The sequence below is a fragment of the Ursus maritimus genome, unplaced genomic scaffold (genome assembly GCF_017311325.1).
Source record: "Ursus maritimus isolate PB19 unplaced genomic scaffold, ASM1731132v1 scaffold_17, whole genome shotgun sequence".
Taxonomy (NCBI): Eukaryota; Metazoa; Chordata; class Mammalia; order Carnivora; family Ursidae; genus Ursus; species Ursus maritimus.
The window spans coordinates 33,437,796-33,463,893 of NW_024424119.1; the positions used below are offsets into that span (position 1 = coordinate 33,437,796).

Here is a 26,098-nt window from a genome sequence, read left to right on the forward strand (position 1 = left end):
TAGGTTTAAGCCATATAACAGTAGCTTAAACTAGAAGATGATTTCTCTTGTAAAATAAGTCCAGAGATAGGCAGTCCACAGATCCTAGCATGGTGTTCCCTGGTGACAGAACCTAGGCTTCTCCTCTCTTGTTCTACCATCTCCAGCTTGTGGCTTCTACCACACAATCCAAGAGCTTTTCCCATTATATCCACATTTCAGCATGCAGAAATAAGAAAGGGCCAAAAAGGAGAACCACCCCTCCTACACTGCTTAAGATCACTTACAGTAAAGTCATAAATGCACTAAATAAAGGCACTGGCCAGGACTCAGTCACATGCCTGCACCAAGCTGCACAGTTTCTACTGCAAATTTTTTAAAAAGGGGGACAGAAGGAGAATGGATAATGATAAACAGCTAACAGTCTCTGCTACCTCCCTCCAACACTTTCTGTTCTTCAGAACTTACTTTGTTCTTCCTCATAGTATTGATTAATCTCTGACATATTTTCTCTTCATTTCTTTGTTTCCCCTAACCTTCAAGTTCTAAGAGGACAAGAACTCTCGCTTTTGTTCAACTCTGTACCCCAGTTACTGCAAATGTGCTTGAAACATAAAAGAAATTTAACAAATATGGGTCGAACAAGTGAAAGAGTTGTTAATTCCAGAGGGGATAAAGGCTAAGAAAATAAATTTAAACATTAAAGATCCAGTCTGGGTACAGATGATGCTTTGTTTTGTCTACATGAGTTAGAAATTGATGCCCATCATCCAGAAAAACTGACTCATCCCCTCTGGAATTACAATTTTTAAAAATCTACTTTCTGCTGAATAGATCATTGAAAACTCTTTGCACAAAGTACAACTAATTCCTTAGTCCTAATAATGTAATATGACATTGTTTGCAATAATGTAATTATTAACAAGAATGTTAACATAATGTAGATAATGTAAATTAATGAAATCAAATAACTATTTTTAATGTAAGCATTAAACGCTGGAAGGAAAATTATTTTGATGGACTGGTACATAGAGACTTAAATCCTCTTGCATAAAAGTCAATAGATACTATCTATAACTGAAAAAAAAAATAAAGAAATAGCAGAAAATGCCTACAAACAGGCATTAAAAGAAACAGCATGAAATGCTGAAGGTGTTACTTTGGTGACCAATAACCAGAGACAGGGACTACTGACTGACTAGATCATAACGTCAGCTGTTCTGCTTTTCAGGTTTACAGAATTATCTAGTTTTAAACAGTGTATGTTGAACTTTCACTTTTTCACGTCTGGTTCAGCACCCTCATTCTTGGGAGCTCCTGGGAAGTACAACGTAAATTATTAGAAGCCTTATGAGGTTATGCTGGGGTGGCGATTAGGGAAAGAGGACGTACTTCATGAGGAAAAGTGAAGGCTCCCTGGTCTTTACGTAAATCACCCCGACTAAAGATTAACCACGGCAAAAACCTCCACGATTTTAAATGCACAGCATTACGCGTGTTCGCATCTTACTCCCTTAAAAGGACAAACACACGCATTCTGCACACGAACTCTTCAGGACTGTGCGCAACAGCGCGTGGAGACAAGGTGATGGGCTCAGAAAAGTGCAAAAGGAACGATCTCCGGCTTCAGCCAATTCCAGTGTCCCCTCTGACTTTTGGTTAGGAATGTCTGAGGAAACAACCGAGGACCAAAAAGCACGTGCCGCCGAACGCGCCCGGGGCTGGGCCACGGAGCACGCGAGCGGTCGGGGCGGTGCCACCGCACTTCTCGGCACCAGAGGCGGAGCTGACGCAGCTGAGTCCCGCCCCAGACTGCGTCCGCCAGGAGTCCGGTCGCTGCTCTTTTCCAGGAGGGTAAGCCCTAACGGGAGGAATCTAAGAAAGAGTACCGGCTGGCTGTCCTTCCCAGCGCTCGAAGCTGCGCCATGCTCGTCTTCCGAAGCGGCCTGACTAGGGCTTTGGCTGCGCGGACGCTCGCGCCTCAGGTACCGGCCGCGGAGAAGCGCCCAAGCCGTGCCCTGGGGGAGGGGAGCGGGCGTCAGCGTGGAGCTCGCGGCCCCGCGCATGCGCTACCGTACTTGCTCGCAGAGACGCGAGTGCCGCGAGTGCCGCGCATGCGCCCAGCCGGTTCGCCTGTGCAGATTGCGGGCGTGGAGCCACCGGGGAGGTTGTAGTGGCTGTCCCAGGCCCCGGAGGCGGGGCATCCCACGACGCGCGGGAGGAAGCGGGGCGCAGCTCGGAGGAGGTCCGGTGGCCAGTGTCGCCTCCCGGACAATTCGGGAGCAACTGCGAACACGGTTTTTCTGGCCTAGGTGCCAGGCGGCCCTTAGGACACCCCTGAAGCTCCAGCCCCTGCGTTTGCCACGTTGGGGCCAGTGCCTGGTCCTTGCTAGTCGAACCTTTCCTATTGATTTTGTCGTTTGACAAGCACCGCCCCCTCCAGACAAAAGGTACAGGAGAAGTAGGTCAGCCAAAGGCTGGCGAAAAAACCGGCCTCCACCGTTTAAACAAAATGTACACAACTTCCGAGCATTTTGCAGAGAACCTTGAAGAGGAGGGCAGGGCCCTGGTGGTGGAGCGTCCTGCGGGCGGTGTCTCAGCCAGGCAGGGCCACGAACCTCCTGGCAAGCAGGATGTTAACAAACACGTTTAACCTTAGATGAGAAAAACACACAATAGATTTTTGTGATTCACTGTCGGGACTTGGCCTATTCTGTGAATCTACAGATTTTTTTCCTTTGCTATTTAGCTTGTACTTTTCTGGAAGGTCACAAGTGGAAGGGGATGAAACTACTCTAGAGACTGACTTTCTGCTGAAGACTGAGGAACCAGCAATGGCCTGTTACTCAAGATTAGCGATCCAGTCTTTAATCTTAACTGATTCTCACTCTAGTGGGGCAGGGCCAAGAGTTATTCCTTACAACTTTATTCTGAACTTTGATTATTAAATGTCAGCCAGTTCTCATAAGTGAATTGGAAGTCAGTGCTGCGCAAAATGAGCCTTTTTTTGGAGATCAGGGAGCCTGAAGCACTCATGTTTCCTTCCCTAGCATACTGGTCCTGTACTGTGGTTGCATAGTTCTAGTGTCCCTCAACAAAAATCACCTCACCCCTTCCCACACACACACATACACATCTCATTGCTTCATTGCTCTTAACCTCTCCCTGAGCTTTCCTCTTGTACGTTTCTGCAAAAAACAATAAAACTGTGTGCCTGTGATCACTTACTTTGTTCTCCAAATACAAAATACTTGAAAAACAAAAGCAATTGTCGCAAGTACCCCATTGGCCTATTTTTTATACATTTATATTTTATTTATAATATTTTTAAGCTATAATATTAGGCAGTTTTCATTTGCATAGCATTTTGTTATTAGAGTAGTAAAAAGGCACAAAAAAGAATGTCTGCCAAACGTAGGGGCAGCTGCAATTGTTTTTAATGGCAAATGTCAGTCAGACAATAAGAATATAACTCATCATAGACATGAACGGGATGAGCTCAAGATAGATGATTATAATTCAGCCTTACACACAAGTAAAATACATATACTATGGTGCTTTGTAAAAATATATATATATATATATGTATATATATATACGTCAGAGCAAGAAGTCTACTGCTTTTGATTTGTTGTATCAGGTAGTCAGCATAAGCCCAAAATTCATCTATAGCTTTACAGGTATGAAAACTGTTATAATAGATTATGCTGGTGTAATCAGCTTTAGGAAATGTGCACATGCTAACCAAACTTATGTAAGATGGATTTGTAAACTAGAATACCATATGACTGTGTCTGTGTTTATGTACCTGTATTTGTGTGGATATATACACATATAAACACACAGAGGATAATCTCTGGCAAAGCATTTCCCACTGAAAGTTCAGTTCACTCAGAGAACCAAATTAAAAATTTGCATAGTGAATATATGACTATTACAAAAGGAACTAATGGTTCTTAAAAAGCATTTCCATTAACATGGTATAACTGGGTGGGTTAAATGCCCTTCTTCAGACTGCATCTATAATTAAAAACATAATGACTCAAGAGTACCTGGGTGGCTCAGGCAGCTAAAGTGTCCAACTCTTGGTTTCAACTCAGGTCATGATCTCAGGGTCCTGGGATCTAACCCCACCTCTGGCTCCCACCCTTAGCATGGAGTCTTCTTTTCTCCCTCTGCTCCTCCGCACTACCACCCCCACTCTCACCCCCCACCTCTGGCTCATGTGCACTCTTCTCTCAAATAAGTGAATAAATAAAATCTTAAAAAAACAAAACAAAACAATGACTCAGACAATTGTGACTCATTGACTTTTTTTCCTTTTTCTAGCTTTACACATTCTATGACTATATTACAATGCAATTGGATAGGTTATAGTTTCCTATTACATTAAATTCCTATCCTTTTTTTTTTTTTTTTTTTTTTAAGAGCGAGAGTACAGTGAGCAGGGGCAGAGAGAGGGAGAGTGAGAATCTTAAGCAAGCTCCATGCTCAGCACAGAGCTAGAGGCAGGGATCTTATAACCCTTAGATCATGACCTCAGTGGCAATCAAGAATTCAGTGCTTAACCAACTGAGCCACCCCAGTGCCCCTCTATCCTATTTTTTGACCAGTGGTCTACTTCATTGGATTTAGGAAATACTTTGACCTGACCAGCAATTTCCATTATTTCAAGAACCCAGAAAGAGAGAGAGAGAGAGAAAAGAGAGAGAGAAAGGAAAGAAAAAAAAGAATTTTCTGCTAGTAAACACATTTTCATTGTGCCAGCCAAAATACTGTATATTTTATAAAATTGTTTTAAATGTTTAATTATAACATAATATTGACTAAAGATGGAATATTGACTAAATAAGGGATAATTAAACTATTTGCAAAACTTATTAGGATCCTAATTGTAGTTTTTGGGTAAAGAAATTGCCCCAATGGCTTCTTAGAAGAACGTTCTCATGGAAAAGCAACTAGAGGTAGACAACCTACAAGGACATAGTATCTATATATTTGTAATACTTAAAAGTAGTTCACTTTACTGATCTCTCTAAACAAATTATCTATGGAGAAAGGACCACAGAAGTACAGATTGTTAGTCTACTGACTGTCCCTTGTTTCCAGATTCAGATTTGGTTGTAACATAATATTATAAACCCTACCTTCCCAAAATATTTAAATTTGCCTTATCTTTCTTCAGGTGTGCTCATCCTTTGCTACAGGCCCCAGACAATACGATGGAACACTCTATGAATTTCGTACCTATTATCTTAAGCCCTCAAAGATGAATGAGTTCCTGGAAAATACTAAGAAAAACATTCATCTTCGGACAGCTCACTCTGAATTGGTTGGATACTGGAGTGTAGAATTTGGAGGCAGAATGAATAAAGTGTTTCATATTTGGAAGTATGGTATGAGTCATCAGCTTAAGTATGAGTCATCAGCTTAAGTATTCAGTACAGATTTTCATTCTGATAGATGTTACCCACGACTTAGTGACTTAGTTCTTGGATCTATAGTACTATAAATACATACATATTATTATAAATACATACAGGTGAAGTAAAACTTTTAAATAGCAATACTAAAAAATAAATTAAGGGATTGTGCCTCCCAGTGGTATACCTATAGTAACTCATTGCTGGAACCTTTTATTAGCATATGAGAATGTGACAGTGAGAAAATGGCATCTCAGATTTCAAGTCATAAAATTATGAACCACACTCTAATTCTTAGGGAAAGTTAAGAATAGCTTTTTGTAAAGATGGTTTATAAAAAATTTAAAGCAGTGATTGCAAGAACCCGAGTGGCTTAAGATCATAAAAGCAAAGTAGAATTTTTTTTTGAAGCTATAGGGGATATCAGTGTTTCAACAGAAATTATTCAAATGTCTAGGGACTTTAGTGAAATAGAAGGTAATAGGAGATGATAGTAAACTTTGAAGGCTTCACCCTTCTGTAGGATATAATAAATCTGTTAGGTTTTGGACCACTTTTATTTTATTTCTATACCCCAGAGTTTCAAGGAATTCACTGTCATTATACTAGTTTAGGGAAGTAAAGGAAAAGGAATTAGAGTTCTTCCCATATTGAAACTGATCCACCCCTGGTTTAGTAGAGGAAGGAGTATGGTTACTGGAATCCCAAGAATGTTTGTTACTCCATTGTCTAATTATCCTGAAGTCCACAGTAGTACATCATGATATCCAAAAGCTTTTAATAATTTCATTTAGTATTTGGTCATCTGTTTCCAAAGTTAATAGTCATAAAATACTTTAATGTGAAAAGTGCTCATTCTATACTTAGCATGTCCACAGTTTAGGGGTCTTCCCAACTGTAGTAGAACAAACCCCATTAAGACACAATTTATGCTTTAATGCACCACCAACTGAATTGTATCTCAGTAAAAAAAACAAAAACAAAAAACTGCTTGTACAGTCCTGATAAAACTTACTTAAGCTCTAGGATAGATATTATTCCTTATCCTCAGCATAAACCATAGAAAACTATTTTACCATTAGTCTTATGAGGCCTTAATAGTTAAATGTAGTACTAGGCCCATATGTTAACAAATATATGTACTTGTTTGGGAAACAGAGAAGAGAAATAGTACTGAGTAAAAAAGAAGGGATGACAATAAGAGAATCAGCACTATTTCTTTGGAAGCTCTTGGTTCAAAGCAATAGCTGTCAAAGTGCATCTTAATTTCATTTACGTTAAATGTAATTCAAGGTGTATCTTGACCTGATCACCCATCACCACGACCACCATAGAAAAATACCCTAAACTGCCACTATAATTTAAATGCCTCGATTAAATTAATAAGACTAGTTAATGTGTTTTGAGTTCTAAGGAGGTGCCAAACACTGTTGTAAGCTCCTCTTGTTTACTAATTCATTTAATCTTAACAACACTAGAGGGAGATACTATATCATTATCCCCATTTTACAGATTAAGAAATAGGCACAGAAAGATTTAATACCTTAACATGAGTTAACCTAACTGCCTACTAAGTGGTAGAGTCTGTAAAGCCCACTACATGACATTAGCATTAGTTGTTTACATTTCTACTGCCCTTTCAGGCCACGAGAAACTTGGGAGACAGATGTCACATCTGTATGTTATCTCTAGTGATATAATACAGTGTCCTTCTGTGCCCTTGATGAACACATGGTGAACTGAATGAAACAGAAGAAACACAGGTGATCTTAAATCAGTAATTTTTGGTTTTCTTACTCCTTTTCCCATAGATAATTTTGCTCATCGAACTGAAGTTCGGAAAGCATTGGCCAAAGATAAGGAATGGCAAGAACAATACCTCATTCCAAATTTGGCTCTTATTGATAAACAAGAGAGTGAGATTACTTATTTGGTGCCATGGTGCAAACCAGAAAAGCCTCCAAAAGAAGGTAAGTCCTCCCCCTTAGTCACTTTTGATTCCGATAGAGAAAACATTAAAGATTTTAAGCTATAAAAACTCAAATTCTAATGGAAAAGAAGTTAATCTTTGTTTAATATAGGAACATATGTTAATTGTTCAGATAAAAATAGATTGTGCTCTTAGCTTGTCTTTTTAAGAAATGACCATTAAATAATGAAGTGTTTTTCCATATTGGTATCTTATTGATTCTTAAAGCTTAGCTATATTATAGAAAACATTAACATGGTCAGTAAAGGTTGAGAAGTTGGGCCTTGGGAGCAGAGAACACATCTGTGGGTAGGTGAGGGATGCTATGTGATACTTTGTCATAATTTTAAAATAACATAAACTTTTAAATATAAAAGTATTTTTCCATAAACTACAACTAATCTTAAATCTTAAGTATATATTTGCTTATAAAACTGACTAGGAATGAGTTAACTGCACTGCAAAGCTGCTTTACTATAGTCTTAACTTTCATGTCTTCCTCTTTCTTATTTCTCAGTTTGAAAGTAATTCCTAAAGATTTGTCTTCTTGCTGATTTCACTTCTTGCTGACTTAAAGAAATTATTACCTCAGTCCAGTTTTAAACAAAGGTCAGATTAGCAAAAGCAAACTAATTTAAATGTTGTCTTATTTCCCCCATTATTCCCAACTTTGTAGTGTGTTTTAGATTATAAGAGATTTGAAAAGTCTTTAGAAACTTACCCTCTTAGCTCCCCCTCAGCTTTCAGCACTAACTAAATGAACTAGTTGGCTTCTCAGAAAGTATCAAATCTTAGTTCTTTTCCTCTGTGTTATTCATGATTCTTCAGTAACTTTGCATGTTTTTCTTTCACTTTCTAAATCTACTTGTCCCCTGGTTTCCTTCTCTTCACCTGGTCTATACTTCCATCCAGAAGGTAAAATGCTTTCCAAATATTTACCTGGATATTTAGGAGTAATAAAACCATCTCTTTTAGAATTATTTTTTTCCTCAGAACTCGGAGACAGTCACTTCAGGTTCATTATTTGCTTGCTGTTCCTGTTGGAAATGGAATCTTACAGGGGAAATTATAGAGAGAGATAAATTGGTAGAAATTGGTAAGAAGAATAGAACTGTAAGAGACTGGAAATACGTCCTTTATTCATTTCTTTTATAAAAATATGACTCAGGCAACTAAAAAGTACTATTGCATCATAAATTCTCACTAACTTTTACTGACAAATTTTATATTCTAAAAATAGCTTAGATAATACCTTAACTATAGATTCCATCCATTTTTGTTTGTTCTGTATGATAAATTTAACAACTGACCCTTAAACTGGGACAAGGACTTTTTAAACATAAAAGCAAAGAAAAACAATGCAAATTATTAGTAAATATGTCTACATAAACATGTATGTGGGTATGATCCTCAAAATCTATATATATAGTTAGCCTTCCACTGGAAGCAAACTGAACTTGATTAGAAATTGCTTGAATGTGTTCTATAAAATAGTTATTTTTCTCCCTATTCTAGGAATCTATGAACTTGCTACTTTTCAGATGAAACCTGGTGGGCCAGCTCTGTGGGGTGACCCATTTAAAAGGGCAGTTCATGCTCATATCAATCGAGGCTACACAAAACTAGTTGGAGTGTTCCATGCAGAATATGGAGTGCTCAACAGAGGTACAGTTGTCTATTTCTTCTTATGAAATTGCAAAATATATGGGTGATCCACATTAAGTTCCTTTGATCAGTTTGTCTCTGTTCTTATTATGGAGTATATTTTATTTTTTATTGTCCAAGTTTTAGCTTTGTAATTTTAAGGGTTGAGCAAACCTGTTTTACATCTTATTTAGAACTTTATTCACCTGGGAGGCCTGGGTGGCTCAGTCGGTTAAGTGTCTGTCTTCAGCTCGGGTCATGATCCTGGGCTCCTGTGATCGAGCCCCGCATAGGGCTCCTTGCTCAACTGGGAGCCTGCTTCTCCCGCTCCTCCCTGCTCGTGCTCTCTCTCGCTATCTCTGTCACTATCTCTGTCTCTCAAATAAATAAAAATATTTTTTTAAAAAAGAATGTTATTCACCTCATAAAGTTTTTTAAATACTAAACTGTTCTTTTCCCTGATACATCAAAATGATAAAATTTTAAATACTGGAAGGAACCTGAAAAAGTCACCTATTTCTTTCATCACCTTATTTTCCTCCTAATGTACTTTTAATGATTTTTTTTTCCTTTTTTCCCAGTTTTATTGAGATAAAATCGACATAGAAGTTTAGGGTATACAACATAATGATTTGATATATTTATATGTTGTGAAATGATCACCACAATAAGTTTAGTTAACATCCATCACCTCACAGTTACAAATTATTTCTCCTTATGATAAGAACTTTTAAGATCTACTCTCTTTTAGCTTTCAAGTATACAATATAGAATTGTTAACTGTAGTCATCATGTTGTATATTACAGCCCCAAAACTTATTTATCTTGCAACTAGAAGTTTGTGCTTCTTGAATTTTTTAAAAAAATTTATTTATTTTTAGAGAGAGAGAGAAAGCACACATGCACGAGAGAGAATGATGGAGAGGGGTGGAGGGAGAGCGGGTCTTAAGCAGACTCCACACTGAGTGTGGAGTCCAATGAAGGGCTCAGTCTCAAGACCCTGAGATGACCTGAACAGAAACCAAGAGTCAGACACTTAACTGCACCATTCAGATGTCTCTGTGATTTTTTTTTTTTTTAAATAACATTACTTGGGCTAGAAAGATTGTTTAGGGGTGAAAAAGTAATATGTAGTTATTATAAATATTAAAAACATGGACAAGCCCAAAGAAAAAAAATTACCAATTTTCCACTAAGTATATGTAATATATATATGATATAAGCATGTGGTTTATTAATTTAATAAAATACCTATTTGGGATCTTTAATTTTTAAAGTTGAAAGATACTCCAGTCAGAATTTCAGAGAGTTTTCTTGTGGCAAACTCTGAAAAATGTTTGTAATGTTTACCTGAAAGGATAAATGACTAAGAACAGCTCATAAATATTTGAAGGACTTGTACTATCTGGTTGCCTCTTCATCTTCTCCACTGTATGTCCAATGGACATCTCAGACCTGACATATCCAAAACTGAGCTAATCATGGCTCAGGAAGCCAACCTCTACTAATATATATGTAATAGATGTATATTCAATTTGGAAAATATATGAAGAGGAGAAAAAAATATTAGATGCCTATCTTATACAATATGCTAAAATAAAATCAAGATGGATTATGGATTTCAGTTAAAAAATTGAATTCATACAATTACTAAAACAAAGTACAGATGAATTTAATTAATAATGTATATGGAAACAATATTTCTAAGCCAAAAAGCAAATGAAGAAACTATGAAGGGAAAAGAGAATAAACTGATGATTTTATTATACAAAGGTCAAACCTCGTGCCTCCCAAAATACCTAAAATGAAATCAAAAAGCAAAAAATAAATAAATAATAAATACTTCTACAAAGGTAGACACAGATGACTACTAAAAATGTATTAAAGAAGATTCAGATTAAAACAATGAGATGCCAGTTTTTACCTGATAAGGATACATTATATAGATATGGTATTAGGTCAGAGAAAAATGAGTTAAACTTTTGGGTTCATATCTGCTTCATTTTCCCTCAAAAAATTGGCAATATAAATAAAAAGGCTTACCTGTTATATTTGACATTTTTTTAATTTTTCATTTTTTTAAATTTCAGTATAAGTAACATACAGTGTTAAATTAGTTTCAGGAATACAATATAGTGCGTCAGCAGTTCTATAGATTACTCAGTACTCATCATGATAAGTGTACTCTTAATTCCCCTCACCTATTTTACCCATCTTTCCACTCACCTCCCCCCTGGCAACCAACAGTTCTCTATATTTAAGAGTCAGGGCTCTTTGTCTCTTTTTTTCTTTGTCTGTTCTGTTTCTTAAATTCCATTATGAGTGCAATCATGTGGTATTTGTCTTTCTCCGATTGACTTATTTTGCTTAGCATTATATCCATTAGTATTATATCCATCCATATGTTGCAAATGGCAAGATTTCATTCTTTTTTATGGCTGAGTAATATTCCGTTATATATATATACCACAACTTCTTTATGCATTCATCTATCAATGGAACTTGGGTTGCTTCCATAGCTTGACTACTATAATTAATGCTGCAGTAAACATACGGGTGCATATCTTTTCAAATTCATGTTTTCATATTCTTTGGGTAAATATCCAGTAGTGGAATTACTGGATCCTATGGTAATTCTATTTTTAATTTTTTGAGGAACCTCCATACTGTTTTCCAGAGTGGCTGCACCAGTGTGCATTCACACCAACAGCACATGAGGGTTTCTTTTTCTCCACATCCTTGCCAACACTTGCTGTTTCCTGTGTTTTTTTAATTTTAGCCATCCTGACAGATTTGAAGTGATATCTCATTGTGGTTTAGATTTGTTTTGATGATGATGAGTGATGTTGAGCATCTTTTCATGTGTCTGTTGGCCATCTGTATGCCTTGTTTGGAGAAATGTCTATTCATGTCTTCTGCCCATTTTTTAATTGGATTATTTGTTTTTTGGGTGTTCAGTTATATAGGTTCTTTATATATTTTATCAGATATATCATTTACAAATATCTTCTCCTATTCAGTAGATTGTCCTTTAGTATTAATGATGGTTTCCTCTGCTGTGCAGAGGTTTTTTATTTTTTTTCATTTTCTTAAAGATTTTATTTATTTGAGAGCAAGAGTGAGAGAGAGAAAGAGAGAGCACAAGCCAGAGAAGAGGCAGAGGGAGAGGGAGCAGCAGACTCCCTGCTGAGCAGGAAGCCTGACATGGGGCTCCATCTCAGGACTCTGGGATCATGACCTGAACAGAAGGCAGACACTTAACCAACTGAACCACCCGCACACCCCAGAAACTTTTTATTTTGATGTAGTCCCAATAGTTTATTTCTGCTGTTTCCCTTGCCTTAGGAGACATATCAAGAAAGATGTTGCTACGGCTAATGTCAGAGAAATTACTGCTGGTGTTTTCTTCTAGGAGTTATGGTTTCAGGTCCCACAATTAGGTCTTTAATCCATTTTTTAAAAGATTTTATTTATTTAAGACAGAGAGTGGGAAAGAGCGAGAGAGAGAGAGAGAGCACGCACATGAGCAAAGGGGAGGGGCAAAAGCAGGCTCCCTACTGAGCAGGGAGCCCGATGCTTGGCTCAATCCCAGGACCCTGGGATCATGACCTGAGCTAGAGGCAGCCACTTAACTGACTGAGCCACCCAGGTACCTCTGGTCTTTAATCCATTTTGAGTTTATTTTTGTGTATGGTGAAAGAAAGTGGTGCAGTTTCATTCTTTTGCATGTAGCTGGCCATTTTTCCTAGCACCATTTATTGAAGAGTGTCTTTTTCTTTTGCCTCCTTTGTTGAAGATTAATTGACCATATAAATACGAGTTTATTTCTGGGCTCTCTGTTCTGTTCCGTTGATCTATGATGGATCTATGCATCTGTTTTTGTGCTGGTACCATACTGTTTTTATTACTACAGATTTGTAGTATATCGTGAAATTTGGGATTATGATGCCTCCAGTCTTGTTCTTCTTTTTCAAGATTACTTTGGCTATTCAGGGTCTTTTGTGCTTCCATACAAATTTTAGGATTATTTGTTCTAGTCCTGTGAAAAATGCTGTTGGTGTTTTGATAGGCTTGCATTAAATCTGTAGATTGCCTTGGGTAGGTAGTATGGACATTTTAAAAATATTGGTTCTCCCAATCCATGAGCATGGAATATCTTTCCATTTGTTTGTGTCATCATCAACTTCTTTCATCAGTGTTTTATAGTTTTCAGCATTCAGGTCTTTCACCTCCTTGGTTAAGTTTATTCCTAGGTATTTTATTATTTTTTATATAATTGAAAATGGGATTGTTTTCTTAATTTCTCTTTCTGCTACTTCATTATTTGTGTATAGAAATGCAACAGATTTCTTAATGTTGATTTTGTATCCTGCAGCTTTACTGAATTCATTTACCAGTTCTAGTAGTATTTGGTGGGAGTCTTTAGAATTTTCTATATATAGTATCATGCCATCTGCAAATAGTGAGTTTTGCTTCTTCTTTACCAATTTAGATGCCTTTAATTTCTTTTCGTTGTCTGATTGCTGTGGCTAGGACTTCCAGTACTATGTTGAATAAAATTGGTGAGAGTGGACCTCTTTTTCCTTACCTTGTTCCTGAATGTAGAGAAAAAGCTCTGTTTTTCACCATTGAGTATGATGTTAGCATTGGGTTTTTCACATATGGCATTTATTATGTTAAGATATGTTCCCTCTAAACCTGCTTTGTTGAGGGTTTTTATCGTGAATGGATGTCATACTTTGTCAAATGCTTTTTCTACATCTGTTGAAATGATCATATGGTTTTTATCCTTTCTTTTATTGATGTGATGTATCATTTGATTGCTTTGCAAATATTGAACTACCCTTGCATTTCAGGAATAAATCCAACTTGGTTATGGTGAATGATTTTTTTAATGTATTGTTGGATTTGATTTGCTCATATTTTGTTATAGATTTTTGCATCTAAGTTCATCAGGCCTGTGGTTCTCTTTTTTGTAGTATCTTTATCTAGTTTTGGTGTCAGGGTAATGCTGGCTTCATAGAATGAACTTGGAAGCTTTCCTTCCTCTTCTATTTTTTTGAATAGTTTGAGAAGAATAGACATTAACTCTTCTTCAAATGTTTGGTAGAATTCACCTGTGAAGCCATATGGTCCTGGACGTTTGTGTTTTGGGAGTTTTTTGATCAGTGATTCAATTACATCACTTTTATAGTCTGCTTAAATTTTGTTTCTTTTTTTTTTTTTTTTAAAGATTTTATTTATTTATCTGACGGAGATAGAGACAGCCAGCGAGAGAGGGAACACAAGCAGGGGGAGTGGGAGAGGAAGAAGCAGGCGCATAGCGGAGGAGCCTGATGTGGGGCTCGATCCCACAACGCCAGGATCACACCCTGAGCCGAAGGCAGACGCTTAACCGCTGTGCCACCCAGGCGCCCCTCTGTTTCTTTCTGATTCATTTTCAGGAGGTCTTTTGTTTCTAGGAATTTATCCATTTCTTCTAGGTTGTCCAATTTGTTGGCATATAATTTTTCATAATATTCTCTAATCCTCTGTATTTCTGTGGTGTTGGTTGTTATTTCTCCTCTTTCATTCCTGATTTTATTTAATCCTCTCTATTTTTGAACAGTCTGATTAAAGGTTTATCAATTTTCTTGCTCTTTTCAAAGAACTAGTCCTGGTTTCATTGATATGTTCTATTTTTTATTTGTTTCTATTTAATTTATTTCTGATCTTTTATTATTCCCTTCTACTGGTTTGGGGTTTTGTTTGTTCCTTTTTTTCTAGCTCCTTTCAGTGTAAGTTTCAGGTGTTTATTTGAGATTTTTCTTGCTTCTTGAGGTGGATCTATATTACTATAAACTTCCCTCCAAGAACAGCGTTTACTCCATCCCAAAGATTTTGGACCCTTGTGTTTTCATTTTCACTTGTCTCCCGATATTTTTTGATTTCCACTTTGATTTCTTGGTTGACCCATTCATTGTTTAGTAGCATGTTATTTAACCTCCATGTATTTGTGGTCTTTCCAGACTTTTTCTTGTGATTGCTAATTTCATAGCATTGTGGTTGGGAAAGATGTGTGGTATGACTTCAGTCTTTTTAAATTTGTTGAGACTTGTTTTGTGGCCTAACATGTGATCTGTCCTGGAGAATGTTTCATGTGCACTTAAAAGAATGTGTATTCCACTGTTTTAGGATGGGATATTCTAAATATACCTGCTAGATCCATCTGGTCCAGTGTGTCATTCAAAGCCATTGTTTCCTTGTTGATTTTCTGTTTGGATGATCTAGACGTTGATTTAAGTGGGGTGTTAAAGTCCTCTATTATTATTGTATTACTATTAATTACTTCCTTTATGTTTGTTAATAGCTGCTTCATGTATTTGGATGCTCCCATGTTCAGTGCATAAGTATTATGATTGTTACATCTTCCTGTTGGATTGTTCCCTTTATGAGTATGTAGTGTCCTTCTTTATGTCTCATTACAGTGTTGTTTCCATTTCTATTTTGTCTGCTATAAGCATTGCTATCCCAGCTTTCTTTTCATTTGCATGATGAATGTTTTCCCATCCCTTCACTTTCAGTCTTCATGTGTCTTTAGGTCTGAACTGAGTCTCTTTTAGGCAGCATATAGATGTCTTGCTTTCTTATCCAGTCACCTGGATTGGAGCATTTAGTCCATTTACATTCAAAGTAACTATTGATAGGTTTGTACTTATTGCCATTTTGTAACTTACTCTTTTTTTTATTTATTATTATTCTTTGTTCCTTCTCTGGCTCTCTTCACTTGTGGTTAGATGGCTTTCTTTAGTGATATACTTGGATTCCTTTCTCTATACTTTTTGTATATCTATTACCGTTTTTTTGATTTGTGGTCACCATTAGGTTTATATACACATCTTATGCATATAGCAGTCTATGTTAGGTTGATGGTCACTTCAGTTTGAACCCATTATAAAAGCACTAAATCTTAACTCCCCTCCCTTCTACGTTTTAGGTATATGTGTCATACTTTACATCTCCTTGTGAATCCTTTGGCTGATTTTTATAGATATACTTGATTTTACTGCTTTGTCTTTAACCTCCATACTGGTTTTATAAGTGATCAATCTACTACTTTTATTAAGTTTATATGTACCTCTGAAATGTTTTCCCCTCCTCCTTTTCTTACTCCTGCTTACCGTCTTCCCTTTCCATTCAAGGAATCCCCTTTGACATTTCTGGTAAGGCTGGTTTACTGGTGATGAACTCCTTTAACTTTTGTTCATCTGAGAAACTCTTTTTCTCTCCTTCTGTTCTGAATGATAGCTTTGCTGCATAGAGTATTCTCAGTTGCAGGTTTTTTCCTTTCAGCACTTTGAGTATGTCATGCCACTCTCTTCTGGTCTGCAAAGTTTCTGCTGAAAAGATCAGTTGATAGCCTTATGGAGTTTCCCTCATATATAACTGTTTTGTTTTCTTTTGCTGCTTTTAAATTTTTCTCTTTATCAGTACTTTTTGCCATTTAATTACTGTATATTTTGGTGTGGACCTCCTTGGGATGATTTTGTTGGGAACTCTCTGTGCCTCCTGAACCTGGATTTGTTTCCTTGAGTTTTCAGCTATTATTTCTTCAGATAAATTTGCTGCCCCTTTTCTCTCTTTTCTCTGGAATCCCTATAATGCAAATGTTATTACACTTGATGGTGTCACTGAGTTCCCTTAACCTATTCTCATTTTTTTTAATTAATCTTTTTTCTTTCTCCTGTTCAGCTTTATTGTTTTCCATTACAGTCTTCCAGCTCGCTGGTCCATTCTTCTGCTCCCTTTAATCTACTATATATTCCCTCTAGTGTATTTTTTAATTTCATTTACAGAGTTCTTCATCTCTCACTGGTTCTTTTTTATATTTTCTATCTCTTTTTGAGATCCTCCACTCCTTTCTCAAGCACAGTGAGTATATTTATGATCATTACTTTAAATTCTCTATCAGGTATATTGCTTATTTCTATTTCATTTTGTTCTCTTGCTGGATTATGTCCTGTTGTTTCATTTGGTACATATTCTTCTATGTCTTCATTTTGTCTAATTCTCTGTGTCTCTTTCTATGTGTTAGGCAAGTAATGGCCTTATGAAGAAGATGTCATGTAGTGCTCTGCAGTGCAGTGTCACCTGTTCACCAGAACCTGCCCCTTCCAGAGTGTTTCCAATGTGTGTTGCATATAGCTTACTATTGTGGCTGAGCCATATTTGCCCGGAGTCCAGTTGTCTGCAATAGCACTTTTTGCCAGTTGTGGGCAGGGCTTAGTTCCTGTGTTGTAAGAGGCCACTCTGGGGCTGCCCTGGGCAAAAAGCCTTAATTTTTTGAATTGTTTTTGCCAATATTAAGGAAATATGCATGGATATGTAGGTGTATTTAGTTATACAAGAAGGAAATTTCAAATGACACAAAATATATAGCCATATTTAAATAATGAGATTAAAGATTTTTTAAGTTTCTAATTTACTATAATGGACATGTATAACTTTTACAAGAAAAAATTATGCAAATGTGTGTGCATACATATTGTAATCTTGGGGCGCCTGTGTGGCTCAGTCAGTTAGGTGTCCAAATTGTGATTTCAGCTCAGGTAAATGATCTCATGGGTCATGAGATTAAGCCCTGCACTGGGCCCCGCACTCAGTGGGGAATCTGCTTGAGATTCTCTCTCTCCCTCACCCTCTGCCCTTCCCCCCATTCATGCACACATGTGCTCTCTCTCTAAAATAAATGAATCTTTAAAAAAAAAAAAAAAAAAAAGAAGGGGCACCTGGGTGGCTCAGTTGGTTAAGTGACTGCCTTCAGCTGAGGTCATGATCCCAGGGTCCTGGAATTGAGCCCCACATCAGGCTCCCTGCTCGGCAGGGTGCCTGTTTCTCCCTCTCCCTCTGCCACTTCCACTGCTTGTGCTCTCCTGCTCTCTTATTCTGTCAAATAAATAAATAAAATCTTTTAAAAAAAGAAAAGAAAATGTGTGTGCGCACACATTTTTTAATCTTAATTCATTGTTAGTGTACTAGGAGAATGGTAATATGCTGAGTACTTCATTTCTGGAGGACAGTGTATAACATATACACTGTATATTTGTAAGTGTATGTATATATAAGATATACTCTGGTTCTCTGAATTTAAATTTTAGGAGTTTATATTAAGAGAATATTCAGATCCAGACTGCCTGGGTTTGAATCCCAGCTTCACCACTTAGAACTTTGTGAGCCTGGGTAAGTTATTTAACCTCACTGTGCCTTAGTTTCCTCATCCATAAAATGATGATACTAATAATCTACCACCTAAAATTATTATGAAGACTAAATGAGTTAATATATGCAAAATGCTTAAAACCAGGTCTGACATAATCAACACCCAATAAATATTAGTAGTAGTTGTCATCAACTTTGTTATTATAGATATATATATAGATGCTGCTCTAACGAAGTTTATGTCAGTATTATTTACAATAAAGGAACATTTTTATGTAGTATGCATATAATCCAGAAAAAAATATGTATCATCTATATCATGTATTTATATAACTGTAAATTTACATGTTTATGTGTGTATAAATACATATTCATAAAAGTACATATATGTATGTACATAAATATGGAAAGAGATACAGCAAATATGAAAGTTTTTTTTTTCTATGTGGTATAGAAATGACTCCTCTTTTCTCTTTTTATCCGCACTTTCCTATACAGCTAACATACTTACATTGTAGTTATTAAAAATTTGTAAAATATTATGCACAAAAACATTTATTCCATATTTCAAAAATAAAATATTAATCTAATAGGTCAGGGGTTTGGATAAAAAGTTCTTATATCTATAGGGAGGAATTCACATAGCTGTTAAAAATTAAGGTTACTACCATGGGAAATACGCATTATTGGTTTTTTAAAATCTATTGGTAAGTGTAATATATAGCTTGCCCCAATTTGACTTTACTCATTTGTTTAAAAGAAATGCTCTAAATGTCAATAGAGGTTCTCTTGAGGTGGTTAAAATTATGCTACTTTTGCTTCTTCGTATCATCAAAATTTTCAGTGGTAAACACAATTATTTTATAATCTTCCTTTTTTAAATAAACTAAAAGGTATTAGAAAGTCATGAGGCCTCATTCTAGACTTAATTGTGTGTTTAGTGTGTTATTTACTTTCCCTTTAGAGCCTTCTGTTTCTTCATCTATAAAACCAGTTTGATTGATTAATTTATAAATTTCTCTCCCAAATCTCTGAGCCCTTCTGAAATCTTACTACTAACATACTTAATTTTACCTTTTGGATATTCACTATTTTGATTTAAAGAACAAGACTTAATGTTTCTGATTAATTTTTCTGTATTTCTTACTTGTAGTAACGCCATAGTCTTTAGAAGCTATTTTTGGTTTATTTCTGCAGTTCATGTTCTTTGGTGGAATGAGAGTGCAGACAGTCGTGCAGCTGGGAGACATCAGTCTCACGAGGATCCCAGGGTTGTGGCAGCTGGTAAGCTATTTCACTAGGCATGAATTATTCTCATAACAAATTTGATTTGGTTTTTAACGTTATATGCCTTCTTATGAAATGTTTTTTTCCAGTTCGGGAGAGTGTTAACTTCCTTGAGTCTCAGCAGAATATGCTTCTGATTCCTATGTCATTTTCACCATTGAAATAGTTTTCCATTGAAATACGAAGCATTTCATTAACTGCTATAAGATGCGTCTGCTAATGGTGCTTAAATTCTCCCAAGAGATTCTTATTTTTATTTGAAGGAGGTGGTAAGTTAATTTGCTATGTCCTTTGCATTTTTAAAAGCTACCTCTGTCCATTGTCTCCACCAAGACGAAATAGTTCTGTTCATTTTCCCTTTGGCATTTCAGTATCTGTCATACATTAAAAATTGTTTTCATTCCTACAAGATCTTGATTTTTTTCATTTGTTTCAGAATATCTTTTGTACTCTATTTTGACAACTCCCTGCTTTTATAGCATTTCCTTATGTTGAAATGATTATGTCACATTTCCATGCCTATGATAATATTTTTAAATTATTTATATACATTGTCAACCTTTTCATGTCTATTTTTCTGAAATTTTAAAAGTTTTTGTCCAGTAAAGTTTATTTTGTAATACTAAATGAGAGTCATAAAAATATTAAACATGTTTATTACGGAAAAGTACAATATCATCTGTATCATCTCTACTAATTTTGGTTTTTATATTAATAACTATTTATATGAAAAATAATGTTATTAGATCCTCATATTAAAAACTGTTGAAGACTCATTGGTTTATATGCTGAAATGTCTTCATTTACAATTTATTTTGCTAACTTTTAGTTCACCTTGGATTACTATTTAACAAAGATACTTGGGACAATGTATCTGTGATAATGAGATATTTGTGGTTATGGAAATGTTTGCCCTAATAAAAGCCTTCAGATACATTCTGATTCCTTTTATTGTGTTTTATATTTGTATCCTCTTACCTGGAACTATTGTGTTGCTATAAGGTAATGAGCCAGTAATAAATGTACTGTTTTTATTGTAAGTATTAAGTTACTTCAAGTAAATAGCATGCTAATAACCCCACAAGGAGAATTTCATTGGTACTGTCACAGATGTATTAGGATTTTCCTACAAAAAAAAAACTTTAATTTTTATTTTAGTTGAGTACCTCAGCCTTCTTAAACTAGATTTGGTACTTGCAAGCTCTCATGGTAGTCTATATTTACAGCTATATGAATTTATGTTTCTAATATATATTGCAAATACAACATAGTAAATTATTAGCTATCTGAGGGAAAACTGAAAAACAGGAAGCATACTCACCTCTCACTTATCTGGTCCTCAAGAATTCAAAGGACAGATAAGTTTCCTAGTAAGGCAAAGAACATCCTAACTCTGGAGGTAAAAACCTATCAGAGAGGTTTTGAGTTTTGACTAAGAGTCTTCTACCTTAGTGTTTCTTTGAAAAGTTGTCACTTAGCAAATTAGGTGACAGTGGTATTACTTGCAGTCAGTGTAGACTGACTTTTTTTCTCTCTGGCATAAGATCAGTTCTGTGTCATGAAAATATACAGCTGCTTCTGCCTTTCCCTTTTTCATTCCTCTTTAGATTAGCTAGAACCCTTTTAGAAGAGACAGGGGCTCTTTCTTCCAATCCATAGCCCCAACAGAGATTTAGAAAGCAGCAGCAGATGGGTGTTCTTACCGTATCCCACACAAAACTGGAGAGCCAGTAGAGGACAATCTACACTGCTCATGAACTGCAGGAGCTTCGCTTCACTGACCCACTCCTGGATCAGGAACACAACACTGGCTGAGACGAAGAACATTTCAGAGATAACACAGATGGACACAGGATGTCCACTGACATGCTCTTCCTGGAGAGAGAAAGTCAGTGAGGATCTGAGGAGTCACTGATGCAGTTGAAAACACAATCAAGGAGGACACACACACACAAACACACACAAATATCTGATGAATAGCCTAGGGAAAAACATCTGTTCAATAAATAAAAACATTTCTTTAACTCAGAGTTTAAACATGATTATTTTCAAGTCAAAAATCTGAAAAACAAATCCATAACATCTCACTGAGTTCTAGTCTAGTACCAGGGCACCTGGGTGGCTCAGTAGTCGGTTAAGTGTCTGCCTTCCGCTCAGGTCATGATCCTGTAGCCTGGGATTGAGCCCTGCATCAGGCTCCCTGCTCAGTGGGGAGCCTGCTTCTCCCTCTCCTTCTGCTGCTCCCCGTGCTTGTGCTCTCTCCTCCTCTTTCTCTCTCAAGTAAATAAATAAAGCCTAAAAAAAAAAAAAAAAAAACCAAAAAAAAAAAAAAAAAAAAAAAAGTCCTGTACCATAATGAAACTATTGAAAGAAGTCTGAGAATGGCCTATTGGCATTCACGTTGGTCCACTGTTCCTGACCTTATAAGAATAGCAGGTTGTAAATTCTCACACACACACACACACACACACACACACACTGTGGTTTGAAAAATTTGTAAGTACGGAAATATTAATGTGAAACTACTCAAATAAGTTAAATTCTTCCAGCTGTAAATAAATTTAAAACAACAGTATATAGCATAGCAATCTAATAGAGAAATTCTTAAAAAAAAAAAAAGAAAAAAGAAAAGAAATTCTAAGATTCTGGTTATAAGAATGGTTCTATAAGCCCATTACAAAGGGTCTTGTATAAAATTCCTAATGACCTGGGGCGCCTGGGTGGCACAGCGGTTGAGCGTCTGCCTTCGGCTCAGGGCGTGATCCCGGCATTATGGGATCGAGCCCCACATCGGGCTCCTCCGCTGGGAGCCTGCTTCTTCCTCTCCCACTCCCCCTGCTTGTGTTCCCTCTCTCGCTGGCTGCCTCTATCTCTGTCAAATAAATAAATAAAATCTTTAAAAAAAAAAAAATTCCTAATGACCTATATTGATACTGTGTAGGAAATAAGAGAAAGAATAACTGCCATGCTCCATATACAGGATGTACACTTTCAAATATTAAATATACACAGTAGCTCAGTCTTGGCTGACACAAGCTCACTAAATAACAGTGATGGCTTTGTATGCAAAAGTCCTAAACAATAAGCTTGCTACATGATCTGACTGACCTACAGTGACTCCCACATACCAGCAACTCTGGGCCCACTTTCCTGACAAGTCTTGGAATAGATAAAGTACCTTGGCCAACTTCAAGTGTTTCTTGAATCCTTTGACTCAGAGGAGGTGACTGAGAATTACTGTCACCAGGGATAACCCACCGTACCTAAATAACAGCCTGACATGAAACACAGACAGTGTGGAACACAATACCACTCAGCAGCAGATACCACAGGAGTATGTACGTGTTTCATTTAGATATTTCCTCTTCAAAGGAAATTCAAAGTTAGAATTTGTGGAAGTTACATCACAGCCACCTCTAATGGATTCTGGCAAACTTTTGACTCTTATAGAAAGGGTCTATAGGGGCTTATAGAAACTCCAGTGGGATAGCGAAGGGACCTGGGCCTGATTATAGACTCTGGCATCTGACACATTGAGGAAGGAGTGGTTATTCGTCTCAGATGCTCCTCTAGACTTGGTAGCTCAGGCCTGAACATGGGTCTCAAGCAAGCAGATGGGGAGCCATAGCAAACAGATGGGCACTGACCACAGTAGGCTAGAGAGGGCTGGATAGACAAGCCATGGCTCCTTCCTAGCATGAGGGTACTTTAGGGGTCCCACTCTGCACTGCTCAGAGTACTGTGGGTACTGGCTCTTGGGGAAAAGGCAAGGGAGGAAAAATTGGAAGTAGTGACAGAGCTAAGTTTTGAGGCAGCCATAAGGCATCTCATTTTCCAGGAGGTATGAATGGACTTCAAGGACTCCTTTTCTTCTCAAGTCCCACTTATTCCTTCAAAGCGCCAAGGAACAAATGGATTGAAAAACAAGGAAAATAGGTAGTTTTAATACTATTTCTTCAATCCAAGTCCTTGTCAGGTCCATATAAAAAGTGAAAACTAAAAAACTGTCCTGGAATCCATACAACCCTCTGGGAATGCGATTTGGGAAAAAGTATAACTGGAATAGGAGACTCATACTTTGAATTAAACCAGTTTAAAAACCACCATATTTAATAACATGACTGAACTAGAAGCTCTGTAAATTTAAAGTAAAGAAAGCACATGTGCCTTTATGAACCACATTGGGGCAGAAAACAAAATCGGTAGCAATGACACATGTCCCTCAAACATGGACCACAGTGTGACCAGACCCTGCCCACAGGGCTCAGGCACTGCCATCAGCCAAACACAGACGCTGGTCCATTCAGCTGTCAGCATTGGACATTCACTTATGCCAAGCCAAGATGTCCCCAAGGAAATTATTCTGAACTACTGAACAATAGACAGTGGGATATGAGTCTTCATAGTCACAAAGGTTTTTAGGGAGCAGTATCACTGACCATGCCCAGTGACTTCTTTTCTTCATTGGAGTTATACTGATGAATAGATTCACTGTTATTTTAAGGAGAAGTAACCAGGACTTCGTTAAGTTCTCGCACCCATTTACAGTTGCTGGTCCTCACCCTGCAACCAGATGCTGATGAAGCAACAGAGGGAGATCACAAGCAAGCCTCTTCCTGAAACTGTTCTCAGAAAAAAGGCTCAGAACTGCTCCCCAGACTCACAGTCTCACAAACTGTCAGAGTTTTAAGACCCACAGAGGTTTTATGGGCAATTCAGAGGTGAGGACAGAGGCCCAGGAACTGAGTGGCCTGTCTGAGGTCATCAGCTCATCTGTGGCAGAAGCAGGGATGAAGCCGGGCCTGTCACAGTATGTTCTGTCACATTAACTCAGTGGGAGAAGCCAGACTTGGGTCTTCCACAGCCCACAGATCCTCAGTGTTGTGATCTGGTTTTAACTAAAAAGTAAGTAACATAGGCTGACTTTTCAAAATAGAGAAACAACCTTAAGATATAGAAACTTGTGGACCAGCGTCTTCCCTTCAAAATGCTTTTTTTTCACATGCTTTTCCCTATGATGAGAATGAAGATCAAGACTGAAAGACAACCCCCTGACATGACAGGTCAGCCATTCCTTCTTCCCAAGCAGCAGCTCCCAGCCTACCCTGCACCGCCATCTGCTCAGTCACATGGAGAGTGACTCACTTGTGGAGGAGGCAGCCCCCCTGCCCCCAGGGGACACACGGGCAGCATCTTCTTGATTTTGTCACTGCTACACTGGCAGGTGGGTGAGGGGTTCTCCATCGTCCAGTTTCCTTTTTGGAAGAGGTCCGTGATGGTCTGGGGAACTGGGGTGATGGTCCACTCCTCCTCCCCCACTGAGCAGGGCATGTCTCTGCAAAGGGAGGACATCAAAGGTAGCATCACCCGAGAGGACCTGGCCTTTCTTGGTGCCTCAGGAGCACACGCCCACCAATAACCACCGCAAACATGCAACCACCCCCTCACCATTTGTTTGATCTCCCCAGACCACGTGAGTGCAAACTCACTTTACAGTTAAGGATGAAAGAACACAAAGAGGCCCTAAATGCTCAGATACCAAACTCCAGTCAATCCAGTCTGCTGGCATTTGGTCTCTTGTTCCCGTGTTCACTCAACGAATATTCACTGAGCATCTACTATGTGCCAGACACTGTTCTGCATATTTGAGAGTCTGGGGTGAACAAGACAAAGTCCCTGCCTTCACAGAACTTGCATTCTTGTAGAGGAATGCGGCAGTAAGCAAACGTCACTCAGCCAAAAATAAAGCAAAATAAGAGGACAGTGAATCAGGAGAAGAGGGACTACTACCTTCTCCCAAGGCATAAAAGCTTAGAAAGGAGTCAGGAAAAGATTTGGGGAGAAACAACACTACAAGCAAAGGTAATAGAAAGTGTAGGTACAAAGCCCCTGAAACGAAATGAGCACTCCATGTTCGAGGAACAGCAGGAAGGCAGCGTGGCTGGGACAGGATGAGGTAGGAGGGAGAGTGATGGGAGATGAGTGGTGGAGGGAGGGAGATGCCAGATGACACGGGCCTGGGAAGGAGTCTCTGTGTGATGCTCAGTGTGCCCAGAGTCTGGTGCAGAATGGCAAGATTCCCTTTATGTTCTAAAATGAGCTCGGAATTGGGGTTTGGAGGGGATGGGGTGAGAGTGCTCAGTACATGAAGAGCTAGGTTGTCTGCAAGCATCACGAGGCCTTGATGCCTGACCTGAGCGCTGAATCACTGTGGACCATCAACACGACGCTCACCCTCTTGGGTCTTATCTTCTCCACCAGTAAAATAAAAGTTCAAAATGACATGTGGAAATAGTCATTTCTAGCAACCCTTCCAGTTTCAAGATTCTACAAAGCAGAGCCACACTCTTTATGTTGTTCTTGCACGTACTAAAAATATCAAAGGATCACATTTGTGGACTGCTCTCTCGTTCTCTCTAAAGCACCATGACTTGATGGAAAAGTCAAAGTAAGACATGGGGTTCACACTCTAAAACCTTCACAAGATGACTGACCGAGACAAAGCTCAATGCCAGTGTCAACATCCCAGTCAAACCTCCCTTAGTTCAACTCCTTTTGGTAAAACCTAGAATGTGAATTCAGGAACAGTTGCCAGAGT

The 26,098-nt window shown here is 37.8% G+C and overlaps 2 protein-coding genes across 3 annotated transcripts in view; one reads left to right on the plus strand and one right to left on the minus strand.

Annotated features, from left to right (window-relative positions):
• The first annotated feature begins 1,761 nt into the window (after nt 1–1,761).
• NIPSNAP3A (nipsnap homolog 3A) lies at nt 1,762–20,436 on the plus strand. Of its 2 annotated transcripts, XM_008707899.2 has the most exons (6): nt 1,766–1,964; nt 5,165–5,375; nt 7,214–7,372; nt 8,887–9,036; nt 19,411–19,497; nt 19,590–20,436. In XM_008707899.2, the coding sequence occupies exons 1-6, from the start codon at nt 1,905–1,907 to the stop codon at nt 19,664–19,666; spliced, it is 744 nt and encodes a 247-aa protein (XP_008706121.1). In that variant the 5' UTR covers nt 1,766–1,904; the 3' UTR covers nt 19,667–20,436. The 2 variants fall into 2 exon arrangements, with proteins under 2 accessions (XP_040487605.1, XP_008706121.1); XM_040631671.1 differs by lacking the exon at nt 8,887–9,036 and having other exon boundaries at nt 1,762–1,964.
• A 1,952-nt stretch (nt 20,437–22,388) lies between these two features.
• LOC103678641 (phospholipid-transporting ATPase ABCA1-like) overlaps nt 22,389–26,098 on the minus strand; it is an 8,509-nt gene continuing 4,799 nt past the window's right edge. Inside the window, exon 4 of the mRNA XM_040631672.1 lies at nt 22,389–24,835. Within this exon, the coding sequence (XP_040487606.1) occupies nt 24,622–24,835 (214 nt within the window). The 3' untranslated portion in view covers nt 22,389–24,621. The remainder of the gene's footprint in view (nt 24,836–26,098) is intronic.